This window comes from Eptatretus burgeri, chromosome 2 (genome assembly GCF_056783735.1).
Source record: "Eptatretus burgeri isolate ZD-2024b chromosome 2, Ebu_testis_v1, whole genome shotgun sequence".
In the NCBI taxonomy this organism is placed as follows: domain Eukaryota; kingdom Metazoa; phylum Chordata; class Myxini; order Myxiniformes; family Myxinidae; genus Eptatretus; species Eptatretus burgeri.
Window position 1 is genome coordinate 11226280 of NC_140962.1, and position 23362 is coordinate 11249641.

Consider the following 23362-nt stretch of genomic DNA (forward strand, 5'->3'; position numbering starts at 1 on the left):
AATAAGTTTATTAGCCCTCGTTGGACTTGGTCCAAAACGGGGGCTTGTGGATTTGGTTTTGATTTTTGTGTCTGTGCGTGCAGGCATCCGCAACCCTATCTCGGGCATATATGGACTGATTTTATTCGTACTTGGCAAAAAGACAACACATGATGGTGTACATAGGCACATCATTTTCTTTCGATACCATATCCAAGATGGCCGACTGGTGGCCATTTTCATGATAAAAAACCCATTGTTGAAAACATCCTCAACCATTTCTCAGACATGCATTTACCAATGTTGTTTAAGCTTGGCACATATATAACGAATGGTAGCTTACATAAGCACGTCATTTGTTTTCAAGATCAGATCCAGGATGGCTGACCAGTGACCATTTTCGTTATAAAAAAAGCCCAATGTTGAACACGTCCTCAGTCATTTCTCAGAAATGCATTTACTGATGTTGTTTAAACTTGGCACATAGATAAAGAATGATGGCCTACATATGCACGTCATTTGTTTTCGAGATTAGATCCAAGATGGCTGACTGGCACCCATTTTAGTTGTAAACTAGAGTAATTCGACTGCACGCAGTCGACGGGTATGCCTCCGTTCTCCCGCACAAACACTTGAGTATTGACATATTTGACCCTTGACCTTTATCACATCTGGCCCAAAATCTAATCAGTTAATTGCCCTGTCTTACTTTACCTTTTTACCAAGTTTGATGAAATTCTACAATTTGCTTCTTGAGTTATCGCGTAAACGAAAATCTGGATGGACGAATGAACGGACGTACAACCCAGAAACATAATGCCTCCGGCACCCTTGGTGCGGAGGCATAAAAACCCAATGTTGAACACGTCAACCATTTCTCGGACAGGCATTTACCAATGTTGTTTAAACTTGGCACACAGATAAAAAAATGATGTCTTACATATGCACGTCATTTGTTTTTTTTGAGATCATATCCAACATGGCCGACTGGTGGCCATTTTGTTACTTAAATGTGTCCCCAACCATTTGTTTGACATGCATGGTCCGATTTTGTTCAAACTTGTCACAAGCACAGGACATGATGGCATACACAAGCCCCTCACTATAGTTTGTGATCTGGTCAAAGATAGCCGACTGGTAGACTGGCGGCCATTTTAGTTGCACAAAAATATGGCTAGCCCTTTAACTCCAGACAGCAAAATTAATAAAACAACAGGGGCTATGACATTTTATATCTTTTATTTTTTTTGTTAACTTGTCTATCTTTTCCCTTCTCTATCATTGTGAGAATGCTCATCTTCCACTCTGTTATTCAGCTTCTTCATCAGCCCTAATCTCTGTATAAAATTATGTTTTTTTTGTATCATTCGATGTAAGTATTCAGTGTATTAATAAAATTAATTGTGCAGATTTAAATAGATTATAATTAAAAGAGAATCTAAACTGAAATGTCAAAAATTGAGAATTGATATATCGGACTGTTAGGCCGATTGCTTTTTTTTTCTCCTTCCCATGTGCTTATACAGTATGAATAAAAAAAACACCATTAAGCAACAAATGGAACTTCAGTGAGCATCTCAGCAATTTCTGTGGAGGTAGCCAGCCACACCTTGCCTTTGTGGCTCCCTGATTGGCTGTGAAATGCATGTGATGTAAATGTGCGTTTGACATCCAGTCAGGGATCTACAAAAGGAAATTCTTGACTGCCTTCACAGATATTAGAGGGAAAATTAATAAGTAACATTTAATGCCGAGTATGATGTTTTATAGGATAGCAGAACAGCCAAGAGGTTTGTGCACTCACCCCTGAGCTGTCTGGCCTGGGTTCTATAATCTTGACCCAGTTATAAACTGTCACCCTAGTGTTTTACTTGCAGGGCAAAGCATTGATGTGTACATCATCTGTTGGATGGAGGTTAAGCCTGAAGACCCTTCTGCTAGCCCTGATTGTTAGTGGATGTTAAAGATCCCAAAAGGTTTTTCGTTAAGAGGAGGTGAGTTATCACCAGCACCCGTAACAAATTGAAAATTCCCACCACCTTCAATGAAGTAACCTTTGTTCGAGTGGTGACCCATTCACTATTGGCTCTAGTAGAGAAAAGTTTCAAGACTAGTCGTATATACGAATTGTGATATGACCTGCATCGCTTTCAAGTTTGCTCCTCTAATTATGAACAACGATGAGGATGTTTCATGACCTGGGCCAAATTGGAATGTTCCTGCATTTTAATTTTAATGTGCAGTATATTCTTCTAAAAAGGTTGAATGGCTTTCTCTTCCTTTGCAAAGAGGAGGTGAGCTATTGCATGCACCCTGGGCAAATTCCCAATTCCTTGTTAACCTACAAGGGGGCACTGCATCAGCGGCACAGCTGTGTCTCCAGCAAATGATGTGACATGCAGTCAAGTGCTGCATACCAATGAAGACGAAGAAGAGGCTTTTTCTTGTGCGTACATCACTCTCAGCCATTATCTTTCATTTGTAAACCACATTTAGAATTCGGCTCCAAAGCCAGTCATTGACTGCACATTCTCCATTGTGTTGAAGTCCTTCCTTGGCTCACCTGAATTATGATCCACCTACAAGGCTTTCTTCTACAGCTTCATGAAATACTCTATCTCCCTCTATCTCCATCTCTCTCGCTGGCTGGCTCCCTGCCTCACACCTTGCTCAGCTTGACGCTGTGGGAACCAAGACCTTTAAGATCATTGGAATCTCCCGCGATGAAGCTGAGTCTATAGGCCAAAGACTTTCCCATTGCCAACGGGTCAGTGGTCTCTCTGTTTTCTACCCCCACCTTTCTGGCCTTGCACCCTGTGCTCTTTCCATGGTTTGTTCCCTCTCTCCTAGGTATCTGCAGGGCACACGCGGTCCACAGGAACCCCCTTATAGTAAAACTCCCAAAATCCAGAATCACTGATCACCTCCACTAATTCTTCTTCTCTTTCTTCACCTGTGAAACCAACTTCCACGTTCTCTTAAATCTCATTCTTCCCTCCAGGTTTTCAAGACAGCTTTTCACCAACATCTCAGATGATCCCCCATCCAAAACCATAATCTTTTCTACATCCGGAAAACCACCCCCACATCTGCCCCCCCCCGCCCCAATTTTTTTTTTTTTGCCTCGGTGTCCATCTTGTCCTCCCCTGTATCCTCCACATACACCTCAACCTTATAGTCCATGGGCCCAGGCCAGAAATTCCACTTGTCGGTACCATCTAAGGAAACCAATCCTAGTTATGATTTTTGAATTGGTGTATATATATATATATATATGGATCATATTTTGATGTGATAACCATTGCAGACTGGCAGCTGATTGGTAGTTATCATCTCTGGAATGTACCCACCCTCCGCATAATGAAAGTGAAAAGGCAAACAAATCTGGATATCCTGAGCTGTTATTGAATGATATTACCTTCATGGGATGTGTCAATAGTCCATTGTGTGATTTTCCCCCAAAACGTCAATATCTCAGAATGGTAAAATGGAAAAAATGCAAAATACATCCACTAAGCTGCTCTTCTGGAACGGTTATCACATATTGAAATAATCATAGAGTCCCTACCAATAACTTAGTAGCCCTAAAGTTTGGTTTCCCAGATGGTACCGATATATGCCTGGGCCCATGGACTACTCACGCATTCCTTGTTGTCCGTCTCCGTCTATCATGTCCTTCGGCCCTGCTGTTAGCATTTCCCCCTTCTCTCTCTGCTGTTCATTTTGTTATGTTGCGTCCTCATCTGTTCTGTGTTTTTGCTCTTCCACAAGCCTTCACCCTGTTTACAAAAATATATATATTATAATAATAATTATGAGTTGCAGGTATCATGTAATTTGATCTCACTACTTGGTGTCTTACAGGTGTGATTGAAATGAAGAAAAAGTATTTTTGTTTGTTCTTCTGAAACATAAAATTCTCCTGAAAAACAACTCAAGAAAATTTTTATCTTTCAAGAGAACATGTAAAAAAAACTTCTATTTTTTTTTTATGGAGAAAAAGATCTCCATGTATCGGTCACCAGAATTAGCTCTGTGAGGCAAGAAAAGCATTTTGAGCTTGGAAATATAAACAGCAAGGACAGCAAGCGTGAACTAGAATGGCATTCAATGAAGCACGTACCTCCTCCAGGCTGAACAGTTTACATTTTGTATCCCACTGATACGCCGGATATGGATCTGCTGACCTGAAGCAAAATCGAATCGGCTTGTTCTTGTCACCTAACCAACTCATCCACAACTTCTTGAGATATCCTGCACAAAGACAAACAAACAGATGGACGGGGGATAAAAGACATTTACCTTCGTCCACCTTTGTTGGCGGAAGTAAAAATTGGTTACGCGTCGGTGTTGCTGTTGCGGTGTAGATCTCAAACCTTAGACCAGAGCATCAGTGCAGCCAATCTAGTATCGCTGCATGAAAGAATATATACTCTTGGTGGTTTGCCATTATAGTCACAATGGTAACTCCATTGTGAATTTGAAAACAATGATATTGCCACAATTGTGAGGATGATATTCCCGTGCCACCAGTGATGGACGAATCCAGTACGGAGTGATTCCAGTGTATCGGAGTGGCGATCGAGGGTTCCATGCTCCATTGGCAGTCATGTGACTCAAAAGTGAATGACCTTCACCTTTATCTCGTTTCCCTTCTCCACCTCTGTTCGGCCATTGACCCACCGGCCTTTGTCACTTAGCCCTCCCAAAGCCTCGACCTTTGTGGAAAGACAAAAAAAAATTTTTTCCAACAATTGTTTTATTGTGATTTTCGATTTTGCTTTTAAAAACATTTTTTAAAGACCGGGCGCTAGATGCCATCAAAACATTAATAGCCATCCCTCCAAGACCGGTACAGTACGAGTATGTATAAAAAAAGGGAAAGTCGACTATAAATAAATTGGGTACCGTATTGATAGAAGGATATTTGATGAAAGTTCAATCAATGGACTCAAAAGTGTTTATGAGAAAATGAAGGATAAAACAACTGAGTAGGCTGCAACAAATGCTTGTTCGAAAGTTAAATCTTGCGAGTTAAGGACCGTTGCTTGTTGGTTGAAGGTCTAGCCATTTTACGGTACGAGAAGTACCGAAGTACTATGGGGTGGGAAGTTGGGGGTTTTAAAGGCGGGTTCGGGGCCATGAATGGGCGTAGCCTTGATGGAATATCACGCCTCCAACGTCGGAGTCCATCTGCTTCGTTTCCTTCTCTTCCCTGCGCTCATCGCGGGACCCCAAGGGCCTCGCTCGAGTCTCCCCTGCACCGATCAGGTAAAACTCCTTTCGCGAGTCCTTGGATTTGAACAGATCTTGAGCGAGAGTCGTTTGGTCGGAGATCACCGCCGGTTCTGTCCCTTCAGTTTCCCTCCATCGCTGCATTCCTCCCCACAGTCTCTCCCTCCTCACCCCACATCCTCCATCCCGGATTGTTAATTCCCTTTGAACCCGAGTTTAAATGAGAACGAAGTTTAGAAAGTCCGTATGTTGATAGCCTCCGAAGGGTAGTCGTGTTGAAATTTCTTGTGCTGGGTTTCGGCTAACGGTTTTGGTAAATCACTGCGTGGTCACTGGTCTAAGTGGGCGTGTCAGTCGGGCCGCCCTCTCCAGTTGTCTATCCTTGTCCCCACCCATTAACTCCCTGAAAACCTCATGCTTCACCCCACCCCAGGACACATGCACAATTCCTCATCAGGGTTGTTGTCTTCGGAGAAACTTTATTCCAATTTATGTTTATACCACAAATTGCCAGGTCTTGCATTCAATTTTTTCTTTTTCTCTTGTCTTTGCATTTCACATCTGCAAAGGTATTTAAAGGTTTCAAATTTTTTTTTTACGGTCATCCAAACATGCATGACTGCCTGTCATGGTCATCCAAACGGTCATCCAAAAAATACGGTCATCCAAACATGCATGACTGCCTGTCATGGTCATCCAAATGGTCATCCAAAAAATACGGTCATCCAAACATGCATGACTGCCTGTCATGGTCATCCAAATGGTCATCCAAAAAATACGGTCATCCAAACATGCATGACTGCCTGTCATGGTCATCCAAATGGTCATCCAAAAAATACGGTCATCCAAACATGCATGACTGCCTGTCATGGTCATCCAAACGGTCATCCAAAAAATACGGTCATCCAAACATGCATGACTACCTGTCATGGTCATCCAAACGGTCATCCAAAAAATACGGTCATCCAAACATGCATGACTGCCTGTCATGGTCATCCAAAAAATACGGTCATCCAAACATGCATGACTGCCTGTCATGGTCATCCAAACGGTCATCCAAAAAATAAGGTCATCCAAACATGCATGACTGCCTGTCATGGTCATCCAAAAAATACGGTCATCCAAACATGCATGACTGCCTGTCATGGTCATCCAAAAATAAGGTCATCCAAACATGCATGACTGCCTGTCATGGTCATCCAAAAAATACGGTCATCCAAACATGCATGACTGCCTGTCATGGTCATCCAAAAATAAGGTCATCCAAACATGCATGACTGCCTGTCATGGTCATCCAAACGGTCATCCAAAAAATAAGATCATCCAAACATGCATGACTGCCTGTCATGGTCATCCAAAAAATACGGTCATCCAAACATGCATGACTGCCTGTCATGGTCATCCAAACGGTCATCCAAAAAATAGTCATCCAAACATGCATGACTGCCTGTCATGGTCATCCAAAAAATAAGGTCATCCAAACATGCATGACTGCCTGTCATGGTCATCCAAAAAATACGGTCATCCAAACATTTTTTGGGGAAAAAACAAAACTTTTCCAAATTTACCGGTGTATTACACACGTCTGCTTTTGTATACCATCCCATTGTCCATCTAGACATATCATTTTTAACTCAAAGTACATCTCATTTTTACGACCCACCAGCAACCACCTACTCCTACCTTGTTTGTCAATGTTTGGGCAGAATAAAAATATTGGGCTGGATTTATTCTCAGAGCCTTTTAATGTTTGTCCACACCGGGGTGCACAGGTATCATATGTTTCGCATTCTCATGGTGACTGTGTACGTGCCAAACGCTTCTGTAGTACAGTTCTGTCACCCTTTTGTAGTGGCAGTTGTAATGCAACTTTTGGTAGTTCTACCATTTTGGCACATGCTGTCCAAGTAATATTTAAAAAGAGGACTTGCAGACTGGAGCCCTGAAGCTGCCCGTTAACATTCCAGCTGTCATGTGGTTCCAATTACGAATATGGCTACTAACACGAGCAAATGGCACACATATGTGGCTTTTCTTTCAGATGTTTATGAAACCTTTTTTGTGAGGGGCCAAGAGGGATGGGGGTTGAAAACATATTGTTTATTCTTTACAGGTTGAAGATGACCTGGAGATCATTGATTCTTTTACAAAGGCTCTCTATTTTGTCAGACAAACATGCTTCACAATCCTGAGAAATAGACTTTTTTAACAGGATCTAAAGCTAGTAGTGGAGCGTGCACACACACACACACACACACACACACACACACACACACACACACACACACACACACACACGACAGAAAAAGCCACTGAGCTTGGGGCAAGTACCACTTCCTGGGGCACTCTGGGTACCAGCTATACAACAACAATGGCATTGCCTTTCTCACTGCAGTCAGCGAGGATTTTCCTTCTGCTCTTGGATTCCAGCCTATAGGGATTGTCTGTGCTCAATCCTTTTTTTAAAATGTGAAGCAAGCAAGCAGCACACACTACTTTAAAAGTCTTTGGTATGACTCAGCTGGGTTTGAACTGCCCACCTCCAAAACTCCGAACAGAAGCTGTAACCGTGACAACATCGAGAGTGGTGACTTACTTTGTGTTTGTTGTGCGATATATGTCTGCACACCCATCACCCCTCTCATCGGGTTCCTTTTCAAGGAACTTCAACACAGGAGGAGGCCATTCAGCCCGTCCAGCCTGTGCAATGGTTGTTTGTCTGTGCTCTTTCCAAAAATGCTGAGCATCAAGTAAGGAAGCAGTACAAACCATTTTAAGTCTTTCACATAACTGGGCCAAAATTTCAACCACTGACGTTCCAGACTCAGAGCAGACACTCCATTACGCCTCGCAGTCTGGCTGGAATGCACACACCTGTTCCAATCTCTATGCGCTCACTGTGCCCGTCGCGACTCACCAGCCATGCTTTGGCCCCGCGCACCACACTGGCACCTCGCGCAACGCCCGCCGCGCATCGGCCCCAAGCGCGATGCCTGCCGCACTTTGGCCCCACACGCGACGTCCTCCACGCTTTGGCCCCACACGCTTCAGCCCCACGCGCGACACACTCCACGCTTCGGCCACACATGCGACACCCTCCGTGCTTCGGCCCCACGCGTGACCCCCTCCACGCTTCGGCCCCACGCGTGACACTCTTCGGCCCCATGCGCTTTGGCCCCACGCGCGACGCCCGCCCCGCTTCAGCCCTCCACGCTTCGGCCCCATGCACGACGCCCGCCGCGCTTCGGCCCCACACGCGATGTCCTCCACGCTTCGGCCCCATGCGCTTCAGCCCCACGCGCGACACCCTCCACGCTTCGGCGCCATGCGCTTTGGCCCCACGCGCGACGCCCGCCCCGCTTCAGCCCTCCACGCTTCGGCCCCATGCACGACGCCTGCCGCGCTTCGGCCCCACACGCGATGTCCTCCACGCTTCGGCCCCACGCGCTTCAGCCCCACGCGCGACACCCTCCACGCTTCGGCCTCATGCGATTTGGCCTCATGCGCGACGCCCGCCACGCTTCAGCCCTCCACGCTTCAGCCTCATGCGATTTGGCCCCACGCGCGACGCCCGCCACGCTTCAGCCCTCCACGCTTCGGCCCCATGCACGACGCCTGTCACGCTTCGGCCCCAGACGCGACGTCCTCCACGCTTCGGCGCCACGCGCGACGCTCTCCGCACTTCAGCCCCACACGCGACGGTCTTCTGCCCGCCGCGCTTCGGCCCCGCGCGTGACGCCTGCTGCGCTTCGGCCCCGCGCGTGACGCCTGCTGCGCTTCGGCCGCATGCGTGACGCCTGCTGCGCTTCGGCCGCACGCGTGACGCCTGCTGCGCTTCGGCCCCACGCGTGACGCCCACCGCGCTTCGGCCCCACGCGCGACGCCTGCTGCGCTTCGGCCCCGCGCATGACGCCTGCTGCGCTTCGGCCCCGCGTGTGACGCCTGCTGCGCTTCGGCCCCGCGTGTGACGCCTGCTGCGCTTCGGCCCCATGCGTGACGCCCACCGCGCTTCGGCCCCACGCGCGACGCTCTTCAGCCCGTCGCGCTTCAGCCCTCCGCGCAACGCCCGCCGCGCTTCGGCCCCACGAGCGACGCCCGCCGCGCTTCGGCCCCACGCGTGATGCCCGCCGCGCTTCGGCCCCATGCGTGACGCCTGCCGTGCTTCGGCCCCACGCGTGACGCCCGCCGCGGCTTCAGCCCCACGCGCGACGCCCGCCACGGCTTCAGCCCCACGCGTGATGCCTGCCGCGGCCTCAGCCCCACGCGTGACGCCCGCCACGGCTTCAGCCCCATGCGTGACGCCCGCCACGGCTTCAGCCCCACGCGTGACGCCTGCCGCGGCTTCAGCCCCACACGTGACGCCCGCCGCGCATTCAGCCCCACGTGCTTTGGCCCCGCACATAATGCCCACCGCGTCTCTGTCCTGCACCTCCGCCCTGCGGTTGACATCCGCCGAGTATCAACCTTTCGCTCAGCGCCCATCACCTCTCCCTGAGCGCACCCTACTCACATTTATTGTCCAATTGCATTATTGTCACAGACTAAGCCTGGTGTTGGCTTTGTGGTTGGGTTGGTTGTCTTGGGATCCGAGGGTTCTGAGTTTGAGCCCTGTTGGCTGCTGAATTAAAGCAGGTGGGGTTGACTCAGCCTAACATCCTTCTGAGGTCAGTGAAATGAGTTCCATTGTACTGGTGGAGGTGCACAGCATCAGTGGCACAGCTGTGCTCCAAGAAATGATAACTATCTGGCAGCAAATCTGCCATTTGCAAGAACAGAAGATTGTCACAGACTGCATTGTTTTGGTCAGGTATTCTGATTCACATTGGTTATGGGATTTAGTTTAGATTTCCTCACCTCCCCCCCCCCCCAACCATTAATATTATTGTAATTGCTGAGTTACATTGTTGTGCTGTCAGTGAATGCCGAGTTTTCATCACAGTAGTTAAAGATTGGTTTACTGTGTGGTTGACAAAAATTCATCACAATAGTAAGAAATATGCATTGATTCTCGCTTTTGTGTGTGATGTTTATTTGTTCCCAATCGCCCCATCCCCCCAACTCCACAGCCGTCTCTCCCATAAACGTACCCCCTATATGCTCCTTCTATAAGTGTCAACACCGTGCTGGAATAAAGATGCACAGTTTTTCAGAGTTATAACATTGTGATTGAGTTGTAGTAACATTTATCGTGTCAAATTGTTATAATCACAGATTACAGGGTTTGGTATGGCCTTTCACTTGACTGATTGTGGAGATTCACACCGATTATGGAAATGTATAAAAATGTTCAGTGTTCAATGTGCTCATGTCACGGGTGAATGCCAAGTTGCTTTCGCAGTGCTGTGGCATCAGTGATTGCTTCGTTGCTCTCGCAGTGCATCTATATTCGTGATTGCTGGGTACAGCCATACTGATATGGGGTGAGTGATTGCAAATTTGCTTTCACAATGCTGTCGTATCACCATTTGCCAAGTTGCTGGAGTGCTCTGGTAAAAGCCATTGTTGAGTTGTCGCTCACAATTTTGTGGTATCAGCGATTGCTGAGTTGTACTCGTGGTGCAGTGGTATAACTGATGCCTGTGTTGTGGGTGCAGTGCAGTGTTATCTGCAATTGCTGTGTTTAATTCACGGCATTCTGTTTTTTTGGCCAAAATGATTTTTTGGCCTCTGTCAACACATGTGATCTTGGGTTTTGCTAGAAGTGAGTTGCTTATCCCTGTTAATATTGATATAGATGAGTGTTACCTTTTTTATTTTTACATGATCGAAGGTCAGAATGAAGGGCATCTTTCCCATGAAGATCAAACAGTGTACTTTAATGAAGGAGTCCAATGTAATGATTTCTGAGCACATGTAAGCTTTGCCTCGACTTGCTAAGCACATCCAGTGATACAGATCTTGCATTGTTCTGTTTCCAGAGTTTTTGTTCTTTATAATAGATCTAAACTCTTTGCCTGCTTGTTTTTTCTGCCCTCTTTCTGCATTGACTCATATGAATACTTATATTGCCACTGATTAGGCCTGAGTGGGGGAATTGGCACCAACTCTGCTTCTTGAGAATTAATTCAAGTTTGGGTGTGGTTGTAAAACCATCTGCCTCTCATGGCGTGGTCGGCAGGAAGCTTGGGCCTTGTGCTGCAGGAAGGCATTAAATGTGACCGCCGTCACGTTTAGATGACAAATGTCCGGCGTATCGTATCACATCCTGAGTCTTGAGACCCGGGAGGATTGCGATGACAAATGCCTGCATATCCTGAGGCCTGAGACGTGGGAGGATCCAGCATGAGGATCCATGAACCGTTAGTTTCCACAATCTAACAACTTTGAATTGACATTGGTTCTCGATGCACACTCACCCCCTTCCTTCCCCTGAATGTAGGGTTCAAGTTCATGGCCAAAATAATAGGTTAGGTAGGTGCGAATTTTTAAAAATACAGTTAAATAGCAGATTCCTCAGGCAAATTAATTTTATTTCATTCAATTCCCACATATAAATTATATATGCACTTTTGAATGAAATATTATTGATCACAACATATCATTATTTTGAGATGGTTATATTATATAATGAAGGGAATGGAAGATTAATTGTAATACCGACTACCAACAAAGGTGGCACGCGGGCAGTTGGGGATTGTATCAACAAGATCCATAATGGGTACTCCAACAGTCCAACCTATAGTTGTACAGACGTTTCGATCAGCAATATGCCAAGCCGTACCTCCACAAGCCTTTCTCAAGAGCAAATTTTCCCGTTATTCTCCTCCCTTTTATATCCGGGCAGAGTAAGTGGGCCTGCTCAGTTGGAGAATCACCAAGCTGTTTCTGCAAGATGTCGTGACCATATGCTGATATAAGCACAAGCTCATGGAAGCTGTGTTGTAATCGTCTTGCATCCATTAAAGAGGTACATAAATTACATTTTACAACCTTGCTGTAAGTGTTGTTTCTTAGCTCCAATGAGAGCCATCATGATATACTTGGTCTTCGCCCTTCTCCTCCCACTGGAGCATCTCGAATGTGTTGATGTGCAAGAGGACCATACATATGCCTGTGCCAAGATTACGGACTCCTCTGTCCGAGGTGACCCGGTATGTCCAGTGTGCCGCACCTCCAATAAACACCTCCTAGTATTATTTGGGGATGTAGCCAGTATGTTCACCTCAACTCACAAAGGACTGTGGTCAGCCCTCAGCACATGCTTCGCAATGGCCGAGCTTTCTGGGTAGTTATATTCAAATACTTTGGTGGTGTTCTTTAATGCTCTGGCCCAGGGCCCATCAGGTCTCTCCTATGGACTCTACCACACATACACATGGGATAGTGTATGCTACACCTGCGTGGTCACTCCTTTTTACTTTGTTCTTGACAGTAGTAAGTGCTCATCTCAATGTATAAACTGGTTGGAAGCTCACCATCACCCCCACCGACTTGAGAATCTTGCCAATCCTTTTGGACAAGCTAGGTCAAAAAAAGGTAGTACGCAGAAACCCGTGGGCGATTCCTATGGTTTCCCGCATTTTTTTGGAGCTGCCCATAGCATTTTCATTTTTGGGCGGAGATGATCGGGGTAGTCATTGGTTTTTAAGACCCATTGTAGATGTTGTATTTCCTTCATCTTGCCCTCAAAGTTGGAAGGAACGGATCTTGCCCTTTTCAGCTGTGTGTTTACCACAGCTGTTTTATGCATTGAAAGATGGCAGGACCCGAATCGTTTATCTCCGGACGTGTTCAGACAGTGTTTGTCTCCGGACGGTATTTATCTCTGGATGTGTTTGAGTGGTATTTGTCTCCGGACGTGTCAGGGCAGTGTTTATCTCTGAGTGGTATTTTTAGTACTAGTACGTGCCCGTAAAAATAAAAAATAAAAACATTTTTATAAATAAATATTCAAACCGCGAGCAAGAAACAACAACCACACAGGCTGTTTCTTCGCTCTCGCATGCCCGTACGTGCGTGGCCCGGAAGTTCGCATATTATTCGCAGTTACGATTATTCGCAATTTCGTTTTAATGCCCAAATATTCAATTAGCGCCAACGTATTTTGCCTTTTCGCAATGTCATCGCAAGGAAAAACAAAAAGAGAAGAGAAGAGAGAGAGAAAAATTACTTCCTGGTTCGGAGCACACCAGCTCACTCTGATGTTACCCAAATTTATGCACCGTCTAATATGAAAACGATCATAACTTGGGGCATTGTGTTTATCTATAAATCTTCTTCTTCCTCTTTCGGCTTGCTCCCGTTAGGGGTCGCCACAGCGGACCAACCGTCTCCATTCCGCTCTATAAAATATATTTCCATTTCGCTCTACACCAATAGGCCAAATCAATTGTGTTTATGTATAAATGCGCATAAGAAATCGAGAAATTATTAGAATACACGAAGTCATCACTCTCCGGAAGCCCGTACGTTGTAACCCGTAATGGGGAACGTGACTGAGCTTCCCTTCCCCATCAGCCACGCCCACGCAACAACGTGTCTTGTCATTGGTTTGGTAAATAAATGGCCATAACTTGGGAAGCACTTGTCCGATTAATATCAAACCTTGAAAAGGCACATCCTCAGGTCCCCAGCAATATATCTGGCAAGTTTCAAATAGATCGGACCAGGGGTTGTCGAGAAACAGCGGTCGCAGACAGACACACAGACAGACACACAGAGATTGCTGGAATTATAGATAGATGACTGATATATCATGGATTTCAGACATTATTTTGTTTCCATCTTCACTGTTATTCTATGCAGAATCATTTTGATGAGGCACTATGAATCATAATTAGCGCTCCACCAAACATCTTCCTTCCCTTCCCATAACCTCATGCTTACCTTGTCCCAAACCCTCTCCCCCTCTATCCCCATGCAACTCTGGACATTTGTAATCATTGCAGTTGAAATGCTATAAGCTCTAGAATCTCTCAACCTGAACTGAATTTCAAAATTTAAACTGAGGAATTGAACTTAGCAGCAGTTCCGACTGCTAAAAGAATGTTCATTTGTCCAATTCACACATTGTTACATTGTTTGATTCTCCAATTGTCTCTCGACGTTTAGTGTGACGCAGCCAAGCCGTTCCTTATCAACCCTTTCGGTGGAGTGCTTGCTTCAGTGCTTAATAATGGTGGGCGGAATCCATTCCAAAGCGTTCAATTCCAATCTTGGAATCAAAAGCCAAAAGGAATTAAGTGGTGAACCGGAATTTACAAAGATTCCGAGTAATTCCTACTTCATAGACAGAAGCTTTTTTGGGGGGGGGGGAGGATTTTTTTCGCCCCTGGTCGGCATGTTCCGATTACGCATGGCCTGGTAATTATTTCAATTAAAAGGAATACGCCCCTGGAGTGTACCGTTCGCAATATGGCAGCAAAAGCAAGTCACATGCAAACTAAATGCGCCAAGGACGTGCTCCTTTTCAATGAATATCAAGTCCATTTAGAGTTGGCCAGTATAGCGTGCTGATTGCTTTGCTGATGGACAGGTCGGCAATATATCAATGTTTTAACAACATGTCGTTAAAAAGGTCCAGAAGTGTAGTTTGGACCTATTTCGGGAAAGTTAAAGAAGATATTCTGAAAGTTGAATGCTCACTTTCTTCAATAGACATTGCTCATCATTGCAATACACCAATAGGCCAAATCAATTGAAAACCAAACACAATCAGTGATGGTTGTGAATTTGGATTCAAAGATAGCAAAGACTGCAACAACAAGAAGTTCCCTTTCGCAATTGATGATTGAAAACATTTTCATCTTGGTAACGCCACGGCACATTGCATTTCCTTTCACTCCCCTCACACTGCATTTCCTTTCACTCACCTCACGCTGCCTTTCCTTCCACTGCCCTCACGCTACCTTTCCTTTCACTCCCCTCACGCTGCCTTTCCTTCCCTACCCCTCACGCTGCCTTTCCTTCCACTCCCCTCACGCTGCCTCTCCTTCCCCTCCCTTCACACTGCATTTCCCTTCCCCTCCCCTCACCCTGCCTTTCCTTCCCTCCCCTCACGCTGCCTTTCCTTCCCTCCCCTCACACTGCCTTTCCTTCCCTCCCCTCACGCTGCCTTTCCTTCCACTCCCCTCACGCTGTCTTTCCTTCCACTCCCCTCACGCTGCCTTTCCTTCCACTCCCCTCATGCTGCATTTCCTTCCACTCCCCTCACCCTGCCTTTCCTTCCCCGCCCCTCACCCTGCCTTTCCTTCCACTCCCCTCACGCTGCATTTCCTTCCACTCCCCTCACGCTGCATTTCCTTCCAACTCCCCTCACGCTGCATTTCCTTCCACTCCCCTCACGCTGCTTTTCCTTCCACTCCCCTCACGCTGCCTTTCCTTCCAACTCCCCTCACGCTGCCTTTCCTTCCCCTTCCCTCACGCTGCCTTTCCTTCCCCTCCTTCACACTCCCTTTCCTCTCACTCCCCTCACGCTGCCTTTCCTTTCCACTCCCCTCACACTGCCTTTCCTTCCACTCCCCTCACGCTGCCTTTGGTTCCACTTCCCTCACGCTGCCTTTCCTTCCCCTCCCCTCACACTGCCTTTCCTTCCCCTCCCCACACGCTGCCTTTCCTTTCACTCCCCCCACGCTGCCTTTCCTTTCACTTCCCTCACACTGCCTTTCCTTTCACTCCCCTCACGCTGCCTTTCCTTTCACTCCCCTCACGCTGCCTTTCCTTTCACTCCCCTCACGCTGCCTTTCCTTTCACTCCCCTCACGCTGCCTTTCCTTTCACTCCCCTCACGCTGCCTTTCCTTTCACTCCCCTCACGCTGCCTTTCCTTTCACTCCCCTCACGCTGCCTTTCCTTTCACTCCCCTCACGCTGCCTTTCCTTTCACTCCCCTCACGCTGCCTTTCCTTCCCCTCCCCTCACGCTGCCTTTCCTTTCACTGCACTCACGCTGCCTTTCCTTTCACTCCACTCACGCTGCCTTTCCTTTCACTCCCCTCACGCTGCCTTTCCTTCCACTCCCCTCACGCTGCCTTTCCTTCCCCTCCCCTCACACTGGCTTTCGTTCCCTCCCCTCACGCTGCCTTTCCTTCCACTCCCCTCACGCTGCCTTTCCTTCCACTCCCCTCACGTTGCCTTTCCTTCCACTCCCCTCATGCTGCATTTCCTTCCACTCCCCTCACCCTGCCTTTCCTTCCCCGCCCCTCACGCTGCCTTTCCTTCCACTCCCCTCACGCTGCATTTCCTTCCACTCCCCTCACGCTGCATTTCCTTCCAACTCCCCTCACGCTGCATTTCCTTCCACTCCCCTCACGCTGCTTTTCCTTCCACTCCCCTCACGCTGCCTTTCCTTCCAACTCCCCTCACGCTGCCTTTCCTTCCCCTTCCCTCACGCTGCCTTTCCTTCCCCTCCTTCACGCTGCCTTTCCTCTCACTCCCCTCACGCTGCCTTTCTTTCCACTCCCCTCACACTGCCTTTCCTTCCACTCCCCTCACGCTGCCTTTGGTTCCACTTCCCTCACGCTGCCTTTCCTTCCCCTCCCCTCACGCTGCCTTTCCTTCCCCTCCCCACACGCTGCCTTTCCTTTCACTCCCCCCACGCTGCCTTTCCTTTCACTTCCCTCACACTGCCTTTCCTTTCACTCCCCTCACGCTGCCTTTCCTTTCACTCCCCTCACGCTGCCTTTCCTTTCACTCCCCTCACGCTGCCTTTCCTTTCACTCCCCTCACGCTGCCTTTCCTTTCACTCCCCTCACGCTGCCTTTCCTTTCACTCCCCTCACGCTGCCTTTCCTTTCACTCCCCTCACGCTGCCTTTCCTTTCACTCCCCTCACGCTGCCTTTCCTTTCACTCCCCTCACGCTGCCTTTCCTTCCCCTCCCCTCACGCTGCCTTTCCTTTCACTGCACTCACGCTGCCTTTCCTTTCACTCCACTCACGCTGCCTTTCCTTTCACTCCCCTCACGCTGCCTTTCCTTCCGCTCCCCTCACGCTGCCTTTCCTTCCCCTCCCCTCACGCTGCCTTTCCTTCCACCCCCTCACGCTGCCTTTCCTTCCACCCCCTCACGCTGCCTTTCCTTCCACTCCCCTCACGCTGCCTTTCCTTTCACCTCCCTCACGCTGCCTTTCCTTTCACTCCCCTCACGCTGCCTTTCCTTCCACCCCCTCACGCTGCCTTTCCTTCCACCCCTCACGCTGCCTTTCCTTCCACCCCTCATGCTGCCTTTCCTTCCACTCCCCTCACGCTGCCTTTGCTTCCACCCCCTCACGCTGCCTTTCCTTCCACCCCCCTCACGCTGCCTTTCCTTTCACTCCCCTCACGCTGCCTTTCCTTTCACTCCCCTCACGCTGCCTTTCCCTTCACTCCCCTCACGCTGCCTTTCCTTCCCCTCCCCTCACGCTGCCTTTCCTTCCACTCCCCTCGCGCTGCCTTTCCTTCCACTCCCCTCACGCTGCCTTTCCTTTCACTCCCGTCACGCTGCCTTTCTTTTCACTCCCCTCACGCTGCCTTTCCTTCCCCTCCCCTCACGCTGTCTTTCCTTCCACTCCCCTCACTCTGCATTTCCTTTCACTCCCCTCACACTGCCTTTCCTTCCCCTCCCCTCACTCTGCATTTCCTTTCACTCCCCTCACGCTGCCTTTCCTTCCACTCCCCTCACGCTGCCTTTCCTTCCCCTCCCCTCACTCTGCATTTCCTTTCACTCCCCTCACGCTGCCTTTCCTTTCACTCCCCTCACGCTGCCTTTCCTTCCACCCCCTCACGCTGTGTGCCGCCACACTGTGCCGGTTGACTAGTCATGCTTATTCATTGTTGTTGCTTCCCTGTGGCTCCACCTACCGTGAGCTAGGAAACGCTTGTTGAAAAAAAAATGTCGCCTTGCCATGTGGTTTTTTGCCCGCTGCGATGAAAAATGCGTTTTGTACCAGACTGTGGCCAACAACAGTGTGAGTGATGCGTTTTGTTTATCGTTCAACACCAGAATTTTGTACTGTGACTTTATGTCGGCATGAAACAGTTCGATGCTCTAGTTTTACCGACGAACTTCGACAATTGTGTTACAACAACAACCTATAGGAAAGAACTTGCAACTTTGATGTGTAGACAAATGTAAAGCTCTGCGGTCTATTCTAGTGACTCTAATTTGTTATTGTACCGTTACTCTGATCAGTGATTTTAATAACGGCTCTCATTGACAGTGCAGTACTCTACACTGAGTTAGGTTAATTTTATTTCTCGTTTTTGTTTGCGTGAAAGTACCCTTGCCCGAATTCCTGGAACAAGGGAGCTAACTCATCTGGGCATATCACTACAAAGTAGCTGCCCTTTAATATACACATCTTGTACATGTATAACGATCACCGTAATATCTGTGTCAACTTACAAAACATTTTATTTTTGTTTTTGTTGCAGCGATTACCAACTCATACCATCTTCTTCTTCTTCCTCTTTCGGCTTGCTCCCGTTAGGGGTCGCCACAGCGGATCAAGCGTCTCCATTTTGCTCTATCCGCCACATCTTCCATTGACACTCCAACCACCTGCATGTCCGCCCTCACCGCATCCATGAACCTCTTCTTTGGCCTTCCTCTTCTCCTCCTGCCTGGCGGCTCCATCTTCAACATCCTTCTCCCCATATACTCCGTTTCCCTCCTGTGCACATGTCCAAACCATCTCAATCTCACCTCTCTCACTTTGTCTCCAAACCGTCCTACCTGCGCTGTCCCTCTAATAGACTCATTTCTTATCCTATCCATCCTCATCACTCCCAATGAGAATCACAGCATCTTTAACTCTGCCACCTCCAGCTCCGCTTCCTCTCTTTTTGTTAGTGCCACCGCCTCCAAACCATACAACATAGCTGGTCTCACTACCGTCTTATATACTTTCCCCTTCACTCTTGCAGCTACCCTTCTGTCACAAATCACTCCTGCAACTCTTCTCCACCCACTCCATCCTGCCTGCACTCTCTTTTTCACTTCTCTCCCACACTCTCCGTTACTTTGGACAGTTGATCCCAAGTATTTAAACCCATCCACCTTCCCCACCTCAACTCCTTGCAACCGCACCATACCACCATCCTCCCTCTCATTTACGCACATGTACTCCGTCTTACTCCAACTGACTATCATTCCCCTTCTCTCCAGTGCGTACCTCCACCGCTCGAGGCTCGCCTCAGCCTGCTCCCTACTCTCCCTACAGATCATGATGTCATCCGCGAACATCATAGTCCATGGGGACTCCAGTCTGATCTCGTCCGTCAACCTGTCCATCACCATTGCAAAGAGGAAAGGGCTGAGTCGATCCTTGGTGCAATCCCACTTTTACCTTAAACCGGTCCGTCATTCCTACCGCACACCTCACCGCTGTCACACTGTCCTCATACATATCCTACACGATCCTCACATACTTCTCCACCACTCCTGACTTCCTCATGCAATGTCACAACTCCTCTCTTGGCACCCTATCGTAAGCTTTCTCTAAATCCACAAACACACAATATAACTCCTTCTGGCCTTCCCTATACTTCTCCATCAACATTCTCAAAGCAAACATTGCATCAGTGGTGCTCTTTCCTGGCATAAACCCAAATTGCTGCTCACAGATTCTTACCTCTCCTCTCAACCTCGCTTCCACTACTCTTTCCCACAACTTCATGGTGTGGCTTAACAACTTTATCCCTCTGTAATTTCCACAGCTCTGCACATTACCCTTATTCTTGAAAATCGGAACCAGTACACTTAATCTCCACTCCTCCGGCATCCTCTCACTTTCCAAGACTTTATTAAACAATCTGGTTAACAACCCCACTGCCATCTCTCCTAAGCACTTCCATGCCTCCACTGGTATACCATCTGGGCCAACCACCTTTCCGCTTTTCATCTTCTTCATAGCAGTCCTCACTTCATCCTTACTGATCCACCCCACTTCCAGATTCACTACCTCCACCTCTTCCAACCTTCTCTCTCTCTCATTTTCTTCATTGATCAGCTCCTCAAAGTACTCCATCCACCTTCTCAACACACTCTACTCGCTCTTCAGCACATTCCCATTTGCGTCCTTTATCACCCTAACCTGCAGCACATCCTTCCCAGCTCGATCCCTCTGTCTTGCCAATCGGTATAAATCCTTTTCCCCTTCTTTTGTATCCAACTTCTCATACAGCTCGTCATATACCTTTTCCTTGGCCTTTGCCACCTCTCTTTTTGCCTTTCGCCGCCACTCCTTGTACTCCTGCCTACTTTCTTCATCTCTCTGACTATCCCACTTCTTTTTCGCCAACCCCTTCTTCCTTATACTTTCCTGTACTTCCTCATTCCATCACCAAGTCTCCTTATCTTCCTTCCTCTGTCCAGATGTCACACCAAGTCCCTTCCTAGCTATCTCCCTCACAACTTCTGCTGTCGTTGCCCAATCATCCCACCCATCTTTACCACCATCCAACGCCTGTCTCACCTCCTCCCTAAATTTCACGCAACAGTCTTCCTCCTTCAGCTTCCACCATCTGGTCCTTGGTTCAGCCCTCACTCTCTTCCTCAACCTCACCTCTAAAGTCATCCTACAGACCACCAATCGATGCTGTCGAGCTACACTCTCCCCTGCCACCACCTTACAGTCACTAATCTCTTTCAGGTTGCATCTCCTACTTAAGATGTAATCCACCTGTGTGCACTTTCCTCCACTCTTGTATGTCACCCTGTGTTCCTCCTTCTTCTTGAAATACGTATTTACCACTGCCATTTCCATTATTTTGCAAACTCTACCACCATTTGCCCTTCCACATTTCTCTTGTTGAGACTGTACCTCCCCATCACCTCCTCATCCTCTTTATTCCCTTCCCCAACATGCCCATTTAAATCTGCTCCAATCACCACTCTTTCATCCTTGGATACACTCTCCACCACTTCATCTAACTCACTCCAGAAATCTTCTTTATACTCCATCTCACACCCCATATGTGGGGCATATGCACTGATGACATTCATCATGACCCCTTCAATTTCCAACTTCACACTCATCACTCGGTCAGACACTCTCCTCACCTCCAATACCCTCTTGACATAATCTTCCTTCAGGATTACCCCGACACCATTTCTCCTCCCATCCACACCATGGTAGAACAGTTTGAAACCACCTCCAATGCTCCTAGCCTTACTCCCCATCCACTTGGTCTCTTGTACACACAGTATGTCCACCTTTCTTCTCTCTATCATATCAGCCAACTCTCGCCCTTTGCCAGTCATCGTCCCAACATTCAGAGTTCCAACTCTCACCTCCACACTTCTACCCTTCCCCCTCTCCCACTGCCTCCGGACTCGCCTTCCCCGTCTCCTTCTCCTCCTTCGCCCAGCAGTAGCACAATTTCCACTGGTACCCTGCTGACCACCGGTACCAGTGGCGGTCGTTGGTAACCCGGGCCTCGACCAATCCGGTATGGCAATTCGTTTTGTTGTCAGCATAATGATTTGGCATAGGTTTTTATGCCAGATGCCCTTCCTGACGCAACCCTGGTCGCCTCTTACGACACACAGGGAGATGGTACACCTATTCTAACCGGGGCATACACCGGGCCCAGTACAACTGGTACTCATTTCGCCGACCTCGGAAGGATGGCAGGCTGAGTCAACCCCCTGGTGTTTTCGACTTGGTATATATATGTATATATATATATATATATACATACATATATTAATTCAGTATCCCAACGGGGCTTGAACTCAGGACCTTTTGGGTCCCAAGCCACTGCCCTAACCACTGCGCCAACACCAGGCTCCACCAACTCATACCAACTCATACCATACGTCAAGAATAAAGAACTCTAAGCCTCAGCATGGTTGTTTGACGTTACGTTCATTGGCGGATGGGGGTTAGCTGCATGCTATCCGGTCCAGACCGGAGAGGCAGAACACGCTGCCTTTCCTTCCACCCCCCTCACGCTGCCTTTCCTTTCACTCCCCTCACGCTGCCTTTCCTTTCACTCCCCTCACGCTGCCTTTCCTTTCACTCCCCTCACGCTGCCTTTCCTTTCACTCCCCTCACGCTGCCTTTCCTTTCACTCCCCTCACGCTGCCTTTCCTTCCACTCCCCTCACGCTGCCTTTCCTTTCACTCCCCTCACGCTGCCTTTCCTTCCACTCCCCTCACGCTGCCTTTCCTTCCACTCCCCTCACGCTGCCTTTCCTTTCACTCCCCTCACGCTGCCTTTCCTTCCACTCCCCTCACGCTGCCTTTCCTTTCACTCCCCTCACGTTGCCTTTCCTTCCACCCCCTCATGCTGCCTTTCCTTCCACTCCCCTCACGCTGCCTTTCCTTCCACCCCCTCATGCTGCCTTTCCTTCAACTCCCCTCACGCTGCCTTTCCTTCCACCCCCTCATGCTGCCTTTCCTTCCACTCCCCTCACGCTGCCTTTCCTTCCACTCACCTCACGCTGCCTTCCCTCTCTCCCCTCACGCTGACTTCCCTTCCCCCTCCCCTCCCTCACGCTCTCCTTCACACTGCATTCTCTTCCCCCTCCCACTCCCCTCCATGCTCTCCCTCACGCTGCCTTCCCTTCCCCCTTCCTCTCACGTTGCCTTCCCTTCCTCCTCGCTCTCCCTCATGCTGCCTTCGCTTCTCCCTCCGCTCCTCGCTCTCCCTCATGCTGCCTTCCCTTCCCCCTCCATTCCTTGCTCTCCCTCATGCGTCATGACGTACGACTCTGCGTGTACGTCACGGGTGATGAAGGTTATCCTGAAGTTTCATCGGAAATGTGTGTATCGTTTAAGAAAGCAAATACCCCTTTGGGGAGGCAACCCACTCCCCCGTAAACTCCCTCTGTAGACCCCTTCAGACCCCGTTTTATGTTTTTTTAATGCCATTACAGGTGATGAAGATTGTGGTCAAATTTCATTGAAATTGTATGTGTAGTTTCTGAGAAGTTGCAAATATTTGTCAACGGACGGATGACGCCATCCCATAACTACTTTACAGGTGAGCTAAAAACCATCCCTGGGAATATTACTACAAGCTAACTACAGTTGGAAGCTGTCTGGGGCTCAGTGACGATCCAGAAGAGAGTCCTCGGCACAAAACTTTGAGAACAGAAAACTTCACAGCTTGGTCCATGAATCGTGACCCCTTAATGAAATGAAGGAGGATGCTTTGAGCCCACCATGGGAGGACTCCATTCCACATTCTGAGGAGATGGAGACGGAGACGACGACACACTTCGCCAATATC

General features: G+C 48.3%; 1 protein-coding gene and 1 long non-coding RNA gene across 7 annotated transcripts in view; one reads left to right on the forward strand and one right to left on the reverse strand.

The window, feature by feature from the left end:
- Positions 1 to 5142, reverse strand: part of LOC147031420 (uncharacterized) — a 35733-nt gene extending 30591 nt beyond the window's left edge. Inside the window, exons 1-3 of one of the 2 annotated variants that reach the window (XR_015053021.1) lie at positions 4888 to 5142; positions 4356 to 4697; positions 4103 to 4233 (exon numbers count right to left, since the gene is read on the reverse strand). This is a non-coding gene — a long non-coding RNA (uncharacterized LOC147031420). Of the gene's footprint in view, positions 1 to 4102; positions 4698 to 4887 lie in introns of both variants that reach the window. The other variant, XR_015053020.1, reaches the window with a different exon arrangement.
- The window catches only part of FERMT2 (FERM domain containing kindlin 2), a 175464-nt gene continuing 157218 nt past the window's right edge, over positions 5117 to 23362 (forward strand). For 2 of the 5 annotated variants that reach the window (XM_085862872.1, XM_085862873.1), the window contains exon 1: positions 12287 to 12305. Coding sequence is in view for 1 of the 5 variants with exons in the window: in XM_085862897.1 (XP_085719023.1) it covers positions 5121 to 5250 (130 nt within the window). In the remaining 4 variants the exon portion in view is untranslated. Of the gene's footprint in view, positions 5251 to 12286; positions 12306 to 23362 lie in introns of those variants that run through there. The other 3 variants (XM_085862897.1, XM_085862887.1, XM_085862877.1) reach the window with 3 other exon arrangements.